At 26.9% G+C, this 22,806-nt stretch overlaps 1 protein-coding gene across 1 annotated transcript; it reads left to right on the top strand.

The window, feature by feature from the left end:
* Window positions 1–1,934: 1,934 nt before the first annotated feature.
* Window positions 1,935–22,781, top strand: LOC122511019 (SPARC-related modular calcium-binding protein 2). Its single transcript, XM_043626012.1, has 9 exons — window positions 1,935–2,467; window positions 15,615–15,777; window positions 15,965–16,330; window positions 16,493–16,717; window positions 17,864–17,941; window positions 18,156–18,389; window positions 18,478–18,650; window positions 21,714–21,879; window positions 21,974–22,781. Exons 1-9 carry the CDS (start codon window positions 2,387–2,389, stop codon window positions 22,057–22,059), a joined length of 1,572 nt encoding a protein of 523 aa, XP_043481947.1. The 5' UTR covers window positions 1,935–2,386; the 3' UTR covers window positions 22,060–22,781.
* The last annotated feature ends 25 nt before the right edge of the window (window positions 22,782–22,806 follow it).

The raw sequence follows: 22,806 nt of genomic DNA on the forward strand, positions 1-22,806 counted from the left end.
AATACATTACTGTCAAATGACAAATGAAAAATGAGAAAATAAATATATGAGCCGCTGTCATGAGTATAATATTATGTATACCTATATGTGTAATGTTTAAGTTTTATAGCAATACTTATTTACAAAAATTTAATTTAAGCGGAAATATCAACTGTCTACATTTACCCCAAATGACCTTAAAAATAATATATTTTAAAATACCTTTTTTGACCATTAATAACAATTAATTATTTATTCAAGAAAATTAAAATTTGTATAAATGAAGATGTTAAATTTAAATATATTTGGAACCGAAAATCGAAAATTCTTAAAATTCAACATTTTTCTTTTATTTTAACTTTTTAAGCCAAATATTGAATAATTATTTTTCGCCTCTTTTAAAAAATTGTCAATTCTGTAAGGAGGGCCTCCATAAATTACGTAAAACATATTTTTGAAAAATTTTTACTCCCTCCCGTCCCCCTCGTAAGATATTTTACATACATTAGTGCCATTTTTTCTATTTTTCGTAAGAACTATCAGACCCCCTCTCCCCCCTAAATGCCTTACGTAATTTATGGACGACCCCTATAATTTTAACAAAAAAAATTACAATATTTAATATTTATTTAGTACAATTTTGTAATATTTCAATAGGAATATTGCAACAATAAGTGTAAAAAAATTTCTAATTGTAAATTTATTTTTAAAATTGAGTACATGTTTTATAAATACTAAGTGAAAGAACAAATTTTCCAAATGAAAAGCATAAAAAACCTTTTTAAGCTATTTCCCGGTCTGCTATTCTTGAATAAATTGTTTTTTAAAGTTTGAACTTGAATAACTCAAAATTTAGCATCGCAAAGGGTTTTGAAATTTTTACCACATTTAAATGGTACCCAAAGAAACATTTTCTCAAAATTTCAAGAAAATCTATCAAAAATCAATTTTTTCAACACGGGGAAAGATATAAAGTAATTTTTACTACTTTTATAGTAAAAAATTTCCGGTAAAGCATTTCTGGTAATTTTAACTACTTTTGGAGTAAATTTTTCTTCGTTCGAAGTAAATATTTGTAAAAATTAGTCAAATTTATTTCGAAAGTAGCAAAATTTACTCCAAAAGTAGTAAAAATTACCAGAAATGTTTTACCGAAAATTTTTTACTATAAAAGTAGTAAAAGTTATACTTTATATTTTTCTCCGTGAAGAGTAGCAGCCGGAGAACTACCTTTAAGAGCATAGTTATAGAATAATTGTCATTATTTAGGAGCATAATTCAGGCATATATGACATGTACCTTGAAAGCATAAATCGTTTTTGGTGAAAAGCGTAAAAATATAATAAACAATTTTTTCCAGTGTAATAAATTATCAGTTAGTTTGAATGAAGAGAACAAAAAATTACAGGGGTGTGAATTGAAAAAAAAATTTTTTTTTCCCTGAAAACATCTGGAAAGAAGAAGAGATCTTGAAAAGTATCTTCTGCCACCAAAATCTGTAACCATAACACTTGAGAGTGGCAAAATGGGGAGGAGGCAGCAGGACAAAAGAAAACATCAACACAAACGCGGCTGTAGTCGATCCATTTTCACACCTGCGTCTCCAAGGAGATTTGTTATGGTCTTCCTTCCGAAAGGGCCTAACCTTGATGTTTTTGCGATCTGTATCGTCATTAATAGGTAGAAGATCAAGGTGAAAGAGAGGAGGCGAGAGCAGAAAAGACTAAAGAGACAGCATGAAGAAAAGAGAAAAAGAGAGATAGAGAGTGAGACACTCTCTCTTTTTCTTTTCTTCATTCTGTCAAAGAGAGAGACAGAAGCTGCCTGGTCCAGCGGCGACTGTTTGCAGGAGAGAACGGTCTCTCCCGGAGCTAAGAAGGAGAGGAACAGTCAACAGATGTACACACGTACTCTTACACTTACATATTGAATCTCTCAAGTGGAAGAGGAGTGTATAGAATATCTGAGACACGGGCTGTTTCTCAGCAGCAAGTGCCAGTTACCCAGCAGCAGTTGCCACGGCTGGACACGTTCTATGACCACCAGGATTCAACAGGAGTACCCCGTCAAAGTCGTTCTCGTCTTTGCGGCACTGCTCATGGTCCCGGTGGTCCTCAATTGCCCCAACCGAAAGGGACTTCAGTCCTTATAATTAATACTGTCTTTTTCCCTCTCTTTCTTCACCACATGAGGACAAAAACAATTGACCAAAAAAAAGGAGGAAATTTACACGTTTTTTTTTGGCGGGCTTGAGAAAAATGTCTCACGCGACGCGTCGGTTGTTACTTTCAATGCAAGTGTGAATGCAAGATACAAAAGTCTTCAGTGTGCATTGATTAAACACTAACAGTCTGAAAGGATTACATCCTGGTGCGTTACGAGAAACGATCTCCCTGGGATTTACACGATGATCCTTCTACGCACCGCAATCCTTCTGATCTTCCTTCATCGTCTTCACACTATTTCGGGCGATATTACTACCGTCAAGGTACTATATACTTTAATTTAAATAAAAAGATTTTATTCCTTTTCTTCACTTCAGATAAAACGAAATTTACTTTCTTCGTTTCCAAAGTCTTCGATTTTAGAGAGTAAATATTGATAAATATTTTAAAGAATAAATTTCCCTAAAATCGAAGACAATTTTTGTCACATTTTTCATTTGCTATCGTAAATGAAAAATAAGGTGACAAAAATTGCGATATTGCGATTAAGTGAAATCCAGTAGAAAGAGAAATTTACTTTTAAAAAATATCGCTAACGTCATTGTTATCTGAAATTCACAAAGTTTCCGAACGGACAACTTATTTGTCAACAATATTTGAAAAGCGTGTTAAAATTATTTATCAAATCTCACCTATCTTCTTCATATCGCATTTTATTTGAATTTGTGTTCTTTAAATTTACATTTAAACAGTATGATTCAAAAATCCAATTTTTAAAGTTCCATTATCTTGAGGTTATGTTATGATAATAAATATCGCGCTTAATTATTTATTGACAATTTGTTGACACACTGCAAAAAGAATTATGTGTATCTTAATCGAAGATGTTTTGGTACTCATTTCTAAGATGTTTTGGTAGACACTTTTTAGTTATTTGAAATAATTTAAGATGTTAAAAGTATCTTTGTACCCTTTGTACACATTTTCAGCATATTTTTTGATAAAAAAGGTTTGAGGTTAGGGCTGATATGTAAAACACTTTATGCATCTTAGTATTTAGTAACATATATTTTTGTCGCATCTTACGATTCTCAAGATCTTTAAACATATTATTGCGCTAGAAACATCTCAATTTAAGATACTTTAAAAAACCTGCAGAAGTAACTTACTTTTCTAAGATGAAAGAAATGTCTTCATCGCTGCTAAAACGTATAAAACATCTTAGATATCAACAAGATATTTTAGAAAACATCTTATTTTAATAAGATACCATTTTTCCATCTTACATCTTATTTTAAGATATCAAAAAAGACACCTATTTTTACAGTGTACTTTTATTTAAATTATTATTTATTTACTTTTTTTATTTAAACTTTTAAAAAAACAAAAGAAATTAATTCGTTACAAAAATACAAACTTTGTTTCGCTGTCGGATAAAATGATTTTAGTATACATAACTAATTTTTTATATACCTGAATTACGAAACAGAATTTAACTTTTATATTAATGAGTATATACGCACTTAATTCAACCTAAGTGAATGTAACTTATTTAAGATTGGGTTTAAACACATAATAAAGCATGCTCATTTTGTACTATAATATAAAATATGGTGCTGCCAATTTACTATATACTTTATAGATAAAAAATTATAAATACGTGATAAAAAGACGAGTGTATTGTAACACTTTGTTTTATGGAGATTCTACAACTTTTTTTCCATCAGCCCAACGCACAATGAAATCTTGAATCGTAAATTTTAAGATCGAGAGAGAGAGAGAGGATATGCATACGTCTGTCTTTCTTTTTCTTATATTCTTAAAATTTACGATTTAAGGTTTCAGATTTCATTGTGCTTAGGGCTGTCGGCACGCAAACAAAATGCACTTTTGAAATAATTTTCACACTATAAAAAAAAGTGCTAAATTAGATCTGATTTCGGTGCTAAAATAAAACCAAAATAATAATTTAGTATCAAAATTAGTACTAAATGAGAACTTTCCTTTTTACGCATAGTTTATAAACATTGTTTTGACAGTGCATTTTGTTCGTATCGATAAATTTTTTGTTTGTAGAAATACCCTTAACAAAGTGATTTGGAAAAGGATATGCAATAGAGTCTATTTTTCTATACAGTTAAAATTTGATAAAAAATAAGTTAAATCACTTTTCGACGCCAATTTTATGAAATTTCAGTTTTTGGTAATCAATCAACTCGGAATGAAGAACTGCATTATTAACTGTATTAAGAAAAATTTAATATATCAATTAATAACTGCAAAAAACGATAATTAAAAATCAAAGAATATGAAGAAAATGAAGAAATACTTGATAAAAACTTACACGAAGTATACCATGCGTGCTCTGAAAATCGTACGAATCTTCGAGCTCGAGTATCAAATACGTATATAGGAAAAACTTACCCAAAGTGACATAAATGTTCTTTTTCTATCGAATACTTGGTCGAGGCACCACTAAGAATAAAATGATTACACATAACCCACAATCGGAAACTTTAGTTTTTTTGAAAATAAATCTTTTTCTATTCTTCGCTTTTTACCGGGAAGGAAAGATGAAGAATTATATTTTGTTCATTGGAATAGAGCCAACGGACACTGGAAATCGTAAGACATATAAATCATAATATTTATATGAGCGAAAAAAGGATCTATATATCTTTCGTTCTTTTCTATCTCATGTAAAGTTTACGATTTACGTCTTACGATTTTTAATAATGTACTTATAGGCATTTACTTCAATATTTTATTTCCCCGTCAATGTCGCAGTTACCGCGTCCATTTTTTTCAAATTCTCGAATATAATATGTAAATTAATTTTAAATAGTTAATTATTATTGACATTGAGTGAAATGATTGGTTTACGTAATAAGCGGATTGAAGAAAATAAATTTTTTACAGTGTAGTTTTGTCAAAATTAAGCATCAAGGCGTAGAAAATAAATTCTTATGCAGACGATAACTGCGGGAAATGAACGGTATTTATGTATAAATAATGACTTAAATTACTATAACTAAATGGTTAAAGTAGTTAATAATAACAGTACCTGACTAAAAAATTATCAGCTCGAAATATTATGTACAAAGTGCGGATAATATTCTTTAAACGATGACTAGGGTAACGGATACAGTGGCCGACACTAAATTAGCGAACGACACCCTCAATTAAAAGCCGCAATAAATATAAAATATTACTATTATAAAATGAGAACTCTAGAAGCTATTAAAGTAGCAATGATATTTAATATACAACATTTTACTTCTCTAGCGGATTTGATGGACCGAAACTATAGGTCCACTTTTGGTTCCTGTAAAAACAATTTACGAAATCAACTGTTTATTTATTAAATTATTATCATTCTTATATACATTAAATGTTAAGAAGAAACCATCAATTCGCTTTTATTTTCGCGTTGAACGTTTTATAATTTTACCATTCAACATAAATGTTAGTTCTGATAGTCCGAACATGTGTCTTGAGTTTCAAGCTGTTCGTTTTGATAGCTGCCGTGTTATGGCATTTATTTTACTGAAATTTGAAGATATTTCACAACTTTCTTGTAACAAATAATTCTAATAGCAAATAATTCTTTTGTTTATTTTAGTCTTTCAAATTCGATTATGTGGTTTATTTGGTGTTTTTTTTTTTATTTTTGATATAACTTAATCCTTTTATAATTATTATTAGCCCAGTTAGTCCATACCTAACGAAACCTTAGTTGTGTTTAGTTGGGCGTGAACCTCTGGACTATCCTTTGTATAAATGAACATAATTACTACTGACTAGGGTTAAACGATGCAATTCTAAAAGTCAATAATTAACATTCAATTTTTACTTTTTCAATTTTTCAAATATGTGCCTTCAGGGCATATTTATTACGTCTTCTTATATTTATTATTATATTCTTTTTATTCAAATAGCGTTTTATTTATAATAGCAATTTACATATATTTCAAATAATTACATCATACATTATTTCAATATTTTAATAAAATATAAAATACCAATTAATAATTCTTTACGTGCAGAAATTGATAAGGAAAAAGAACTAAAAATTTTCAATATAATTGAAAAATATAATAAATTTGAAACATTTAGGTTTAGTAAAATGTGAAGAAATTAACTTCTGTTGTAATAATAACTATGTTTCCTTGGATTAAATTAATTAGATTATACAAATTACCATTCCTTTTAAGTAATATGAAATTAACTATTTTTCTCCAGTAATTATATTTGATACAAATACGAATATTTAATAGATAGTAATATTATATTGGATCAAATAAATCTTACTTGATGCAAATAAATTTTTTTATTACGTGCCCAAACAATTTTGAAAGGAAGAAAGTAATTTAAAAATTAAAATGCAAATGTGATGCCACTTATTTTGGACAAACCGAAAGACTACTTTTAAACACTAGGGTTAAAGAACACAAAATAAATTTTAGTAGATGTGAAAATTACCATAATATTGGTTGAGATAGAAACATATTAGCTTCGCTTTCGTCTGAGGCATATTCTTGCAATTTAGTGTTCATAAAATTAGAAAATGACAATACTATTAATATGGACACTGACATTTTTAATTTACAATTTATTTCCACTTTTTGAAAACTAACTTTTTTATTTTCAAAGTCTCACTGTTGAAATAATAATTATAATTTATGCACAAAGTTCTGAAATCGAAAAAATAAATTAATCTCTTTTACACATCTGCTTCATAGTATTATAACAGTTTCACATATGAAAAATGAATTTCATTATTACTTTGTAGTACATTGTGAATATGTAATTTCATTTTAAAAAATTGGTAAAAACAATTGAATTCTTTAAGTTTTGTTTTTATAAGAATTTATTGAATATTGACCAATATTGACTCAATCAAAGTTAGTTAAAAAAAACCGCTTTAAAGATGAAGTATAGATATTTATTCATTTTATACTTTGCTTCATCAGGCAGTTTTTCTTTTTATTGTAAATTGCATTATACACATTATAAGTAAACATTAAAACGTAAAAATAAAAAAATTCTAGACATTAGGTTGAAAAAAAGATTATTCGTTTTAAGCATCTTTAAAAAGGAAACAAAATATTAAAACTAGTTACCTATTTAGTTCTAAAATAAATATCATCTTTCACCCTTTGCCATGAAGGCAAAGTTGTTGTTCTCTTATAGACGCATAGTATATGCTATAATTCATTTATATAAATTATATCCTAGATCTGTTTCAGATTATTAAGAAGTCAGTTAAGTACCTACTCCCAGTTCCGAAACCCATTCCATTTTGCCCTAAAGATATCTTATTCGCTATATTCAGAAAATACTGTTTACTGTGCAATTACAATACTTAACATTTTATAACCTATAATAGAGTAATTTGTCCGTCAGGCAATTCACTTTCACAAGATAAAATTGATTTTTGCCATTAATTATGATTTCTAATATTTACTTATATTTTTTAAATTTGCAAAACTTTCGATGTGACCTCATTTTATGAAAACTTGGAAGTAATAAATTATGGGAATTACCTTTTTTGCTCAAAATCGTCGGCTGAGCTCACAATTCAATTTTCCATAATCCCTTTAATTTTTTTTAAAAAATGATTGAAATTGTAACTAAATATTAGTTTATATTTGTTAGTTATGTTTTATTTTGCGGTAATGAATTTATAAATGTTAATTATACCCAGTAAAAGAAAGATGAGCTAGCGGTTTAGAAGATTGTACTTTTCCGAGATATTATACTTTTCATACTGACAGTTCATTGCTGCAAATAAATTTTTGTAAGGTAAGAAAGTTTGGATCATGAAAATAATAGGAGTAACGCTTCTTTATCGTCTATTAATATTTGTGAATAGATAATAATGTTTTATTTTTTCGAAAAACGAAAATGAATATCAATAAGAGAAAAACTGTTTAATTATACATAATTAAACTTCAAAATTCACTAGAATTTTAAATAGGTATATATAATCTGTCGCATTTATTCAACATTTGAATATTTCTTAAACGAGTTATTTAATAATTTAATTCACGTTGCTTCTTAAATTTCTATCCTCATAATTTTTAATAATTTGTGCAAATGGATTGAATTTCTCAAATAACATATACCCATATATTTAACAAATGATTCTGTCAAACATTTCTTATTATAATCATTATTTAGCCTTTCTTCTAAAGCTTCCTTCGAGTCAATTATATACAATTGACCAAATTAACGTTTATCATCATCATAATGTAGAGAGTATGTACAATGTTATATTTGTCCACTTATGCGAAAAACATGTGGACCATTTCCTTTCTGAATATGTTTTTTAAAAAACACTTCCCTTCAAAGTTTAAATTACACAATTATGTTTTTGTATACAATGGATAAAGATTTAATTTATTCAATTTTACTAAAAAGAAAAACTAAAAAGAACTTTAGAAGATCGGGCTGGGCACTATTTTGACGAATTTTTCTATCAAATTCTTATTCTTCGCAATACTTTTGATTCGCTTTTTTGTCTCAATTTGATATCCTTAGAAAAACTGCATAGAAGATATATTTTCAACCCCTAATGTTGATGATCCTCAGTCAGTATCCCAAAACTAATACCTTCCACCATTCAGTAAATATACTGAATGGAAAATTTTGTTAGCAACAATTACTATCTAATAGGAATATAAATGTCTCAAGTTTAAGAGACAGATAGAAAACATTGTCTTCCTTGATCATTTAAAGTTGGAATCCTCGAAAGAATGCGTACATGTGCACTAGGAATAATTCTTGATGATAGCCTCGATCCTATGGGTCAATTCGCGTCAAAGGCATCGTTTCGTGACTTGACTCGATCAATTGTCGTTAAGTCGTTTCTAAGTATGCAATACATTAGTAGCATCGCGAATGTGCAACAGCATGCAAATCACTCGTAATAACCTCAACTTGTCCAGACTCGAGGTTTCTCTGTGGTATAAATGAACCTTTATCTTGTACGATATTATTACATCAGTACAGGAGATCGATAGCATCTTTTCATACTGGCGTCTGTAACGCATAGTTGCACACACACGATCAGTATCATTGAAAACCACTGACCGAGAATATTCAATATTCCACAAAAGGAAAAAAGTCATTAATATCACTGAAAATTAATTCTAATCGCTATTTAGTCATTCTAATTAATTCAATTTTCTGATTTGATTCATTTGAAACTGTTAAGCTGTCTGTCAAGCTGGCACCACAACTTTGATATATTTTTAAATATTTACTGTACCATAATTTAGGACTCAATTAGGCGACTAATTACCGTCCAAACTGAAACATTTAATTTTTTAAAAAAAGGGGGGGGTAGATGCTATTATAGATTAACGTTAAACTGGTACAAATCGGTTCAAAATACTAATAAACTATATGAGATATTGAAAATTTTATACTGCCATAATTTAGGGCTCATTTAAGGCTCTTAAGTGACTTTGAATAAAATTTTTAAAAAAACACCCCTAACTCCAAAATCTACCCCCTTAATATAATAATTGCACGTCGCTTCGCCAAGCGGAGCGTCTGCTTTGCAATATTTAAGAATTTTTTTCACAAAAATGAAAAATAACGCCAAGCTAAAAAATTCAAAATGGCGGATCCAATATGGGGGACGCAATTTTGAAAAATGCTTATTTTTGTTTAAAATTTTTGCTTCTTGTCTTATAGAAAATTATTATTCATGAAAATAATTGAATTCTTACGAAGATTTTTACAAACAATTTTTTAAATAATTGAATTCTTCTTGGAAATTTTATGAAAATAGTAGGATATTGAAAATCATTGAATTGCGAAAAGTTTTTAAAAATAATTAAATTTTACAAAGAATTCTATTAAAATTTTTGCCAATAATTGAATGTCTGTGTGGTATTTTATTAAATTTCTTTAAAAATCATTGAATTCTTAAAAAGCATTTTTTTTTATTTAGGAAAATAATTGAATTATTGTGAAATAAAATTTTTAGAAAGAATTGAATTTCTGTGAAAAATATCATTACTTTTTCAAAGTAATTGAATTCCTGTGATGAATTTTATTAAAATATTTAAAAATAATTGAATTCTTCCAAAGAATTTGAAATAATCATTTTTTTAAATAATTGATTTTTTCGAGGAATTGAAATTAAATTTTTAAAAGTAATTACATTTTTTGAACAATTCTTGTTAAATTGTATTAAAAATAATTGAATTTCTGTGAATAATAATAAATAATTGAATTATTGGGAAAAATTTTATTAAAATGTTCAAAAATAATTGAATTTCCGTGAAAAATTTTGTTATTTTTGAAAATAATTGAATTCTTTATAAAAATTTTATAAACATTGTTTTAAATAATTAGTTTTTTCGAAATATGATAAATATTTTGAAAATTTTATTTTAAATATGTAATTGAATTCTTGTGGAAAACTTTATTTGTGAAAATAATTTAATTTTTCGATTAATTAATTTAAAATAGTATTAAAAATAATTGAAATTCTTCGATGAGTTTTATTATACTTATGAAAATAATTGAATTTTGGATGAATTTCATCAATTTTTTTTAAATAATTGAATTTCTTTTGTGAAATTTTATGAAAATACTAAATATTGAAAATAATTGAATTTCGAATATTTTTTGAAAATAATTGAATCGTTTTAAAGAATTTGATTATAATTTTTGAGAATAGTTTTTTGATTTCTAGTATTAGCGAATTTAAAGTAGTGGAAAATCTAAAAAAAACCAAAATAGTAGCTTTTAGTGGCGTAAATCTAAAAAAGTACCCAAATAGTAGCATAATGTAAAAAAAGTAGTAAATAGTAAAGGTTTTAGTAGATGAGTGCGAAGCCTGAAACCGTGACATTTCTACTATATTATTACATCGTGAAAAATTTTTGTATCACGTTAGTCACGATCTAATAAGATTGTGATAGAAATGACACGGTTTTCAAAAAGGTGGGCAAACCGGAAGGACAGCATATAAGCAGTTACCTGTATCTGACAAAAATGCAATTTTTAAAATTCATAAAATTTCAATTTTTTCGAGAAAGCAAAGTGTTCATGAAATGAAAACAAACGTTTCAACTTTAACTTTGCGATTTGATTATTAATTTTATAGCTTTAAAATTAGCGACCCTAAAAATAATTTGATAAGAAGTATTGTAAAATTCCATTAAAGTAAATATGATTAAATGCTTTTGTCCAGTTACATTCACGTTTCCAATCATAGTACACGTCACATAACAATTGTAATTCTCATTCAGTATGCTGGTTGCTGGATCAAAGTGCGAAAGTAATTTTATTGTCCTGTTTGGTGATACTATTATAAAAAAAAGATTTAATTTATTTAAATAAGAATTTTATGAAAGGAAACATTTTTTTGATGTCTGTATGTTGAGAAAATATTTATTACGAAAGTTCATAATGAAAATTACAGGCTATATATTCAAGCAATTTTTCAAGCTTCTTTTTTCTATTTTTTAAATTTTTTCGAATAAATAAAAAAGGCATTTATTTGCTATAGTAGAAAGGATTAAAATGAGTGCAAAGTAAATAAATATCGCTCAATTTATTAATTTAAAAAAAATGAAATAAAAAATTACTTCAACAAAAAAAGGCGCTTGCGGTTTTTTCACCTCACCACAAAGATTATTACAAAAAGAAACAATATTCTCAAAACCAGAATAAAACAAAAAAAAAAAAATTATCAACACGCACGTGACAAGTACAATTTTACTTTTTCCTATTCTGCAAACATTCACTTTTACATTCTATGCAATCGTAATAGGTTTGAAACGTTTATCAAAATCTTTTGCGCAGGGAAGCTCAAAAATAAATATGCATTAAAAACTACTGCACTACAGCGTTAAACAGTATCAAATTGCATATTACAAGATGAATCTTAATATTCTAAATGACTGATAAAATAGAATAAGCTTTAGTGTTAAATCCAAATAACTTTTTTTACTCCATTCCACTCAACACAAATCGACAATAAAGTACTCTGAATTACAGTTTTTCTCACTTTTTTTTTATAAAATGAGATGAAAAAAAAACAAATGAAATTTATCTGCTCGACGTGTATTACTAGATTTGTGAGCTATAAGAATCCGTAATGACGGAAAGTTCAGTGTGCGAATGTAAATAAGTCATTAAATATGCTCAAGGTGTCAGAGTTGGCGCCTTAGCGTGTTTCATGCTTATGTTGTTTTCTATTCTGATAAAAAAAAAGAGTCAGTCTGAATCAGTTTCAGATTTATTAGTAATATTCCACAAATATTGCTATATTTAAAAATTTAAAGGAATTAAACATTTCTAATATTACTCATTTACCTTCCATTATATTGAAATACGGACGTACAAATTTTAAATTATTACACATTTATGGACGTAAAACATATTAAAATTGTGAATTATAATTATCTTGTGCAATGTTTCATTACCATTAATTTCAAATCTCTGATATAATACGAGGAATATCTAATGAATTTAAATAAATTAAGCGCCGTTGAGATTGATTTCTTCAAATGATTATTCATATATTGTATCAGGAAATTAGCATAAGTCATTTCAAGTAAACGTTTTCAAGTAGTATTGTAAGAAACATACATATATTATGCAGTTTACAAGTTTTTTACTACTTGTACCAAAATAGCGAAAAAATCGGGACATCCGGGAAAAATGTTGGTAATGTCTTACGAACATCATAAAGATAACATAAAAAGACGTCTAAAGGACAACCAAAAGGACGTCTAAAGTATGCCTCTTTTGGACGTCCTTTTCACATCCCTTCAGATCTTCTTAAATAAACAGGTCTTTTACAATATTTTCTAAGTTAAAACACAGTAACATTGTATTAAATATATTTTAAGTTTAGTGTTATATTTTATAAAATTATACAAAAATAACACAGGCCGACCAAATTTTAGGTCATCTCAGAAGCATGAACCGAAAGATACGTTTCCCGAAGCTTTTTGAAGTACTGAGTGCTAATCCGGCCTAAAAATTGACCCAGCACGAAGATGATACCAGTTTTATGGAATATTATAAAAATTTACTGACTATTACAGACCTTTCAAGAATTTACTGACTTTTACGGAAAATACTGACTTAATTAAAACCAAATGAAAAAGTGTTACCCCAATTTATCAGTAACAGAAAGTTTTATAAATTTTTTTTATTTTGTCATTTCAGAGATAATGCAATTCTATGCTTTTTTGCATTTATTTATAAAAAACGAATAACTTGAAACCTTATTAAATTGTGTGCTTCTAAAAATAATTATAATATAACAATATTTGTTGAAACTTGAACGACTTTAAATTTTGAGTATTTTTAATGGCACACTTAATAGTAATGGGTTAAATGTTTGTATGAACTGTATAGATATATTGTTGTCAATAATATTATTTCTAGAGGCTAAAAATTTACTCCAAATGAAACAATTTAAAACGTTAAATATACAATTTTTAACAACTGTTATTATTAAAATCAATAGACCTGAATTTATCTTAACCTCCAGTAGTCGTCATTTATTCGTTTTCAATAATGAATTCTTGAAAAAAAATTTTCTTTTGAAGTTTCTAATTATAATTCTTTTAGCACTAAAGAAAAATGATTCACATGGAAAATTACGATTTTTAAATTTATTCTTAACATAATTGTCTATAAATAAAATGCGTGCTTGTAATTTAAAAATCTTTATATTTACGATCTTAAATTATGCAGTTTCGTAGATTTGCCCATATATGTCAGTTTTATAATTTTAATCCCAAAATTTACATATATAGAAATAGTAAGAAATTAGTGATGTGTACATTTAGATACTGAAGGAGAAATGTTAAATGATAATCATATCGATGAATTGAAAAAACTATTGAGAGGAAAATCAAATGCATTTTTTAATATGCCAAGCATTCCGTGTATTCGAATGTGATTTAATTATTCCTATCAGAAGATGTTAAAATCATATTTAAATACATTTTAGTGGTTATTGCGATTATTGTCAATGCATTTGTATGCATTACGATGCTATAAAATTTAATGTTTATAAATCATTTCTATATTATGACATAAATTTTTATGGATAATAAGAGTAAGAAAGATTCATAATAAGAAATGCATATGTAATATCTGTGCTTGTCAGTAACGATCGTTCACTTATGATGTTAAATTGTGAAATTCAATTTTTAATAATTCTAATACTATAAAACACATAAAATGCTTTCATATAATATTTCAAACTAATATTGACGACATCAAAGTATTTACTACATTTTAACCCAGAAATGTTAAAATACTAAAAAATGTTTTGTATGGAATTCTAAGAAAAAATTGTGAACCTTAAAATCTTAAACTTTAGTTCTTCTTAGAGGGTATATACTAAGATTTGTTCTTTTAGATTCCGCGGTCAAAAAAGCATTTCAAGAATAAGAAAGAAATCTAATATGGAATTAAAAATAGAAAAACTACCATAAAAATCGAAGCTATTTTTAAATCATCAAAAACATTTTTTTACACAGGTCTAATTTATGCTATTGGAGATTAAATAGTTGTACATTCGGAGTGAATAGTTTAGAATATTTAAGTTTTAACTTTAAGCAAAACCTGAGTGACAGGTTTTATGCCGTATTATCGAATTCAACAATTTCTGGTCTCCTATTTTGGATATTTCATTTTCTTGCACAGATGGTTGAAACCTAATTCGGAAGTTAGTTTTATTATTTTAAAAACATAATTTAAATCTTTTTGTCCTATAATAATTTTTTTTCTTAAAGTAATATTTGCGGCAATAATTTAGTCGTTATTTGGAATTTATTCCTATATTAATTAATTTTTTCTATAGATCAAGTTCGTAGTACTGAACTTTTTTGGTTTTTTGCCCAGAGGGAATAAGAAGTCCCTTCTAAACAAAATTAGAAGAAGGGTCATTAACTCATTAACACCGCGAAACGTTAACATACAATTTTCTTAAAGCTGATTGCAACTTTGCAAGCGAGTTGAAGCAGAAATGTAAATCAATGTTATTGTTTTCAACACGTCATAATGAAGATTGTTATGTTTGTGATGCCATTTGACACAAGTTAATTTACTTTAACAAGAAGAAGGCCTATGGCATGGTGTCAAGCAATTGAAACAATTATTTTTTAACCTAATTTTTAATGCATTCCAATCATCAAATCTTTAAATCAAAAACCTATAAATTAAGCCGAAGCGCGATTTTAATTAGGTGCACACAAGACATTTTGACTTGAAAAATCTCTTAATTGACATTACATTTGAAGATTTATTCTTCTCTAATAGTAACCTAACTATTATTTCTTATTTAGAAGTTTGAATAGATTCTAAAGTACCTAATTTTAATGAAGAAATAATTGAATTGTTGATTAAATTGTTGTTGATTCTTATATTTTATTGTCATTTTAGATAGAGTAGATACATTTAATGTACTTTGATTTGCAGGAAGACTGCGAAAAGAAAATGCAGGAGTGTACGAACAGCAGTATAGGAACAAATGTAGCTGTTTGCGGAAGCGATGGAATATCGTATCCTAATCGATGTGAAGTCATTTCTAGACAATGCCAAGGGGCATCTGTTTTTATAAAACACACTGGCTCCTGTCCAGGTATAATAATCTTATTCTCCTATATTAAATAAATTACACTATTTAAGGAGGACTTTCGGTCATCCTATAAATATAATTATAAGGAAAATGTAAATTGAAAAAGGGTACAATGCATTGATGAATAAAAATTTTCAATGCTTTCGCTTTTGCTACATACGCTTTTTATAAAATGTTTAATTTCTTTTAGAATGTCATGCAGCCAGAGCAGAAGCTAGAAGCCCAGGTGCACGTCCGATTTGTCGAAACGATGGCTCTTATGCACCTGTGCAATGTCACACTAAAACAGGTTACTGTTGGTGTGTTACACCCCAAGGTCGACCGTTACGCGACACTTCAGTCAAAAATCGTAAACCACGATGTCCAACGTTTACCAACAATTATATAGCTTCCACCAGAAGTGTGCAAAGCAGACGTCCTCCAACGAGGAAAAATCGCAAACAATATGGTGGTAGGCATCGTAATTCCTGCGACCGAAGTGAGAAGTCAAAGTTCAACAGTAATCTTATCGAAAACTTCAAAATTGAATATCGTCGAATCAACATTACTATAGAAGGTGAATTATTTCATTACATATAAATTCTTTTCACTTTTGAATCCTTAAAATTCACAGTGAAGAAATAACGTACATTTTGTTCAACTAAAAAATAATTGGATGTAAATTATTTTTTCCTATGGTCAAATATTATTGATATAAAAATAGAATATTTTGATCTAGGAGACAAAAATATTGAGAGAGTTCTGTCTTGGAAGTTTGTAACTCTGGATCAAAATAACGATGGTTTTTTGGACAAAGGAGAATACAAAGAGTTGCGCAGACTTGCTAAGAAGGCAGTACGTCCAAAAAAATGTGCACGCTCCTTTGCTCGGAATTGCGATATCAACAGAGATTCGAAATTATCCCGACAAGAATGGGGAGCCTGTCTTGCCAATGATTTTACTCGTGAGTTCAAATAATATTTTCATTAAACATGCTTAGGAATACTCGGAAATTTAAATGCGCATATGATCATAGACTAACATATTAAAAAAATATACGATGGGGGATTGTTCCCAAACTGACCCAAGTTGTTTTGGAAAAATTTCAGATCGCTTTCATACTTCAAAATCCTGTTTCTGATAGTAGTTTACGTTATGGTACTATTTGGTTCCTTTTTTTAGATTTCATTCACTAAAAGCTAATTCCTGTTGCTTTGAGAACGTACACTATACTTTAAATTCACTAATACTAGAAATCAAAAAACTATTCTCAAAAATTATAATCAAATTCTTTAAAAGGCTGTATGAGGCTTACTTATGAGGTTTACTCTTCTTGAAGATTGCTTGCAACCCACGCACAAGCCAGACAAACAGAATAACAGACTTCTTGTGAGAATCTACTTATGCATTCTATTTAACAAGTTAATTTCTTTACAAGTGCCTACTCTATCAGTTCATTTACTTCAATAAAAACTACTTGCCACAGTTAAAAACCTATATAAATATGTTTACGTACGTGTTTAAAAATACTTGTTTCTCAGAGTGTCAAAAACATCTGTGTAATAATCTGTACGTGTATAATTAAAATGAAAAAAATAAATCGTTTCCCCACGACTAGGACTATTGCCCTATATTTAACATGTGTAGTGTTTGGTCTTTGCGTGTCGAATTCAATTTCTTTCTGAGACGTTACAATTTACATGATAAAGGAAAACCCAATGGGAAATGTCAGTTTAGTGCTGACGATTACTGTACTGGTTTAGTACTAAGCCTATTGTATGTACAGTTGCAGTTCAGCCAAGCCTCGACCATTTTAAAAGAAATTACAATATGAAATTTGATAAAATTATATTAAAATTTAATTAATACTCTTGATATTTGATATAACTATATACTAAATTTCACGTAAGCTTTTTAAGTTTATTTTTTTATATAGAATTTTCGCTTTGCCGCCATAGTAAATTGTGAGGTATTAAAAAGCGTTGCAGATGAAATTAACACCAAAAAAGATTAAAATATTCCATTTTGGTTTCCATTTTTAGTTATAATTATTAGTAAAGATTTAAATCTTTTGATTAGCAAGAAAGATGATGTTTTATGCTTTTTACAGTATTACGTGGCAATCCTTCAACATACTCTCGACCAGCTTTTAGAGACGACCCACCCGATTCATCTGATGATATCGACGGTAAGAGAATCGACAATTTGATTAGTAGAGTTAGTAATGCATCAAAAAATTGAAACTAAATTTTCTAACAAAGTAAAGTAATAATTGAATGTATCCATTATGTTTCAAAAATCATTTATTTAATTTAAAGTCGTTCTAGAGTATTTTTATTTTTTAAAACAATGTTATAAATTTTAACTTTCGATTTGATACTAAAGATACCTAAAATTTTCAGCCAATGACTGTTTATCTGATAGAAAATTAGTATTAGAAGATTCTAAAACAACTTCGGAAGAAAAATTCTACATTCCTCAATGTACGCCTGACGGTAGGTATCATCGGGTACAATGTTATTCGGGATACTGTTGGTGTGTCTATCAAGACACTGGAAAACCCATTCCTGGAACATCATCAAAAACTCGAGAGCCAAATTGCACTCCAGTTTCTATTCCCGTCAGACCTATGAGTGGTAAAGTTCTTTGCATTTCTTCTTAATAATAAGAGTCACCATATTGTGTTTAAGGTGTTAATTAATCTCTTTACTATCACTACTGTAGGATGTCCAGAACCAAAAAAAGAAATATTCCTTCGAGATCTCATGCAACTACTGCACAGAAAAATGAAATCTGCAGATCCGGATTCTAATGAGACTTTCGCTAAATGGCAAGTTCCTAAAGAAGAAAGAACTGCTACCTGGCATTTCGTGATGATGGATATAAATAAAAATAAGGTAAACATTCAAGTTGCATAACATAACATATCGAAAAATTAAACTTGACGACCAGAAAAACTAGTTTTAGACACTTCACAAAACTGACAAAAATTCCATTAAATATTTTTTATTTTTCTAACTTTTTTTCCTAATTTTCATCAAAAATATTTACTTCTTTCTTATCCTACTGCTAATAAATTGAATTCCTGCAATGAATTTTATTATTCATCAAAGAATTTAAATATTTAGAAAAATAAATTCATTCTTGCGAAGAATTTTATAATAATTTTTAAATAATTGAATTCCTGAGAAAGTTTTATTATTCATGAAAATAATTGAATTCTTATGAAGGTTTTTTTTTTTTTTTAAATTTTATAAAAATATTAGATATTGAAAATCAATAAATTGCGAAAGGTTTTTAAAAGTAATTAAATTTTACAAAGATTTCTATTAAAATTTTTGACAATAATAATTGAATGTCTGTGTGGCATTTTATTAATTTTTTTCTTAAATAATTTAATTCCTAAGAAACATTTTATTATTTTTAAAAATAATTGAATTCTTCTGATGAATATTGTTATTTTTATATAAGGGGCATTCCACGCCAAGTCGGACACCTTTTGACTTTTGCATCTCCGATTTTTTTCAAATATTTTTTTTCTTTTAGTGCTGGTTGAAAGGAACTTCCATGATTTTTTTCAAATTTTTTCATGAAGTAATTTAAGAGATCTGGGTTTTTGAAAAATCACGTTTTTTACATAATTTTTTTTTTTAAATGCTTATAACTCGGACAAAAATTGATCAAATTGGACGTTCGATATATGAAAATTTTTGTTTTTACACGTAGTTTTTGATAAAAATATTAAAAAAAATTTTTTTTTAATTTACCAAAAAAATTTTAAATTTTAAAAATAAAATTTAATTTTTAAGAATGTATGTATCGATCGATTTTTTTCAAAATTTTTTGTAAGAAACTGGTACTAAATTAAGAATTTTTAATCCTTGTCTGATTGTGGGCAAACGATGGGATCTATTTATTTTGAAATTTTTAATTTTTGTAAAACGGTAGGTAGCCAAATGCCTAACTTGCAATTTGATCAAATCACTTTTTTAAACAGTAAGAAGGTTAAGTTCGGAGAGACTCAGTCTGAAAACAGTTTTGGTTTGAAAAATTTGCGTGATTTGGTCAAATGTCAAGTTACGCATTTGGCTACCTACCGTTTTCACTGCGTATACAAAAATTAAAAATTACAAAATAAATAGATCCCATCGTTTGCCCACAATCAGACAAGGATTAAAAATTCTTAATTTAGTACCAGTTTCTTACAAAAAATTTTGAAAAAAATCGATCGATACATACATTCTTAAAAATTAAATTTTATTTTTAAAATTTAAAATTTTTTTGGTAAATTAAAAAAAAATTTTTTTTTAATATTTTTATCAAAAACTACGTGTAAAAACAAAAATTTTCATATATCGAACGTCCAATTTGATCAATTTTTGTCCGAGTTATAAGCATTTAAAAAAAAAAATTATGTAAAAAACGTGATTTTTCAAAAACCCAGATCTCTTAAATTACTTCATGAAAAAATTTGAAAAAAATCATGGAAGTTCCTTTCAACCAGCACTAAAAGAAAAAAAATATTTGAAAAAAATCGGAGATGCAAAAGTCAAAAGGTGTCCGACTTGGCGTGGAATGCCCCATAAATAATTGAATTCTGTTAAATATTGTTATTTATGAAAATAATTGAATTCTTGGGAAGAATTTTATTAAAATTGCATTTAAAGTAATTGATTTCTGTTGAACAATTTTATTAAAATATTTGAAAAAAATTTAATTCCTGTAAAAAATTTTAATATTTTTGTAAATAATGGAATTCTTTAATAGAATTTAAAAAAAAAAAAAACATTTTTTTTAATAATTGACTTTTTCGAGAAATTGAAATGAGATTTTTTAAGAATAATTACATTTTTTGAGCAATTCCTGTGAAATTTTCTATTAAATATAATAGAAATCCTGCAATGAATTTTATTATTTATAAAAATAATTGAATTCTTGCGAACGATTTTTATTAGAATTTTTTGAAATAATTGAATCTCCAAAAAGAAATTCATTACTTTTAAAATTAATTGAATTTACAAGAAAAAATGTATTATTTTAAAAAATAATTGAATTCTTGTGATGAATATTGTTATTTTTGAAAATAATTGAAATGCCTTAAAATAATTGAATTTTCGAAAATAATTTTGTTATTAATCGACATAATTGAATTTCTTTGAAGAATTATTTATGTAAATAATTGAATTCTTGGAATGAATTTTATGAAAATTGTATTTAAAATAATTGATTTCTTTCCAAAAATTTTATTAAAATATTTGAAAATAATTGGATTCCTTTGAAAAATTCTAATATTTTTGTAAATAATTGAATTCTTTCCACGAATTTTAATAAAATTTTTAAGAATAATTACATGTTTTGTACAATTCCTGTAAAATTATGATAAAAATAATTGAAATTCTGCGATGAATTTTATTGTTTATGAAAATAATTGAATAGTGGCTAAGAATTTTATTAAAATTTTCAAAAATAATTGAATTCTTGAGAAGAATTTTATTATTTATGAAAATAATTAAATTATTGCGAAAAATTTTATTAAAATGTTTAAAAAGACTTGAATTTCTGTGAAAAATTTTGTTATTTTTGAAAATAATTGAATTCTTTATAACAATTTTATAAACATTGTTTTAAATAATTAATTTTTCCGAAATATAATAAATATTTTGAAAATTGTATTTTAAATAATTAAAAGCTTATGAAAAACTTTATTTGTGAAAATAATTGAATTTTTCGATTAATTATTTTAAAATAGTATTAAAAATAATTGAAATTCTTCTATGAGTTTCATGTTTTATGAAAATAATTGAATTCTTGCTTAGAATTTTCTCAAAATTTTTTTTAATTAATTGAATTTATATTGTTATTATTAGTGAAAGTAATTAAATTATTGTGAAGAATTGTATAAAAATTTCGTTAAATAATTTATTTTTTTGAAAATGCTTAAAATAATTGAATCGTTTCAGGTGTTAGAAAGAAAAGAATGGAAAAATTTTCGTTCAATGGTTGCGTACTATCCTCATTTAAGGCAATGTGGAAAGAAATTCCCAAAATATTGTGATGTAAACAATGATAGACGAATAAATATGGCTGAATGGCTTAGTTGTCTAAACGCACAACAATTTACTCCAGGTAAATTTTGGCTTTTCTGACTTGAAAAAATAGATTACTATGTATACAATTAAAATTCTTTTAATTATTTTTAATATAATAAAAATGTTTTCAGAAACGAGCACAGAGAAAACATCCACATCAAAACCTAAAAGAATGGGACCAAATCCTCTGGATCAATTTCTAAACGATGATGATTAAAATGTGATATTTAAACGTTTTAAAACAACTGTTGCAAAGGTGCACAATTGATAAACATTTTGTAATTAACAAGTATTAACAAATTAAGTGTTATGCGAAATTTATTCGTTTTTTTGTGTCTTGAAATTATTATTTATTTAATAGTGAATTCGTTTATTTACTGATAAAGTGATCCTGCAAGGAGAAAAATTACTATGTTTGCTCTTTTCTATCCTGTTGGAGACAACAATATTCAAACGGCTAGAAAATTTAGAAGGGAAATATGTTTTCTTCTTAAATGAGCACATGGCATCCTTTTCAGTTATTTTATTTCCATTAGTTTGTAATAATTTTTTTTTCAACTTATTACTTTTTAAGAAACTAATTAATTAACTTAAGGAAACAATATTGTAGATAATGTCTTTTGTTGAAAAGGTGCACTTTCATTTTTTTGGAAAAATAATTGTTTTAAGATTTGTAAAAGAAACAAAAAAGATAGGACCACGAACTGATTGTGATAATGAAATTAAGAAGAAGTAATGAAATTTTGATGTTTATGTATAAAAAATAATTCCAACCAGTTAGTTGTTAATCAATTTAATCCAACAAGGAAGGCTTTTTCATACTCGTCAAATTCTTTAACAATTTTTCTGTTACTAAGGGTAATTTTATCCTCTTAGAATAAATATTTTTTAAAATTGTTTAAAATGATTAAGAAAAAATAAAAGTTTAATTGTTTTTAATTGCTATCACCTAACTGAATCAATT

The sequence above is a fragment of the Leptopilina heterotoma genome, unplaced genomic scaffold (genome assembly GCF_015476425.1).
Source record: "Leptopilina heterotoma isolate Lh14 unplaced genomic scaffold, ASM1547642v1 Lhet_8, whole genome shotgun sequence".
Lineage (NCBI taxonomy): Eukaryota > Metazoa > Arthropoda > Insecta > Hymenoptera > Figitidae > Leptopilina > Leptopilina heterotoma.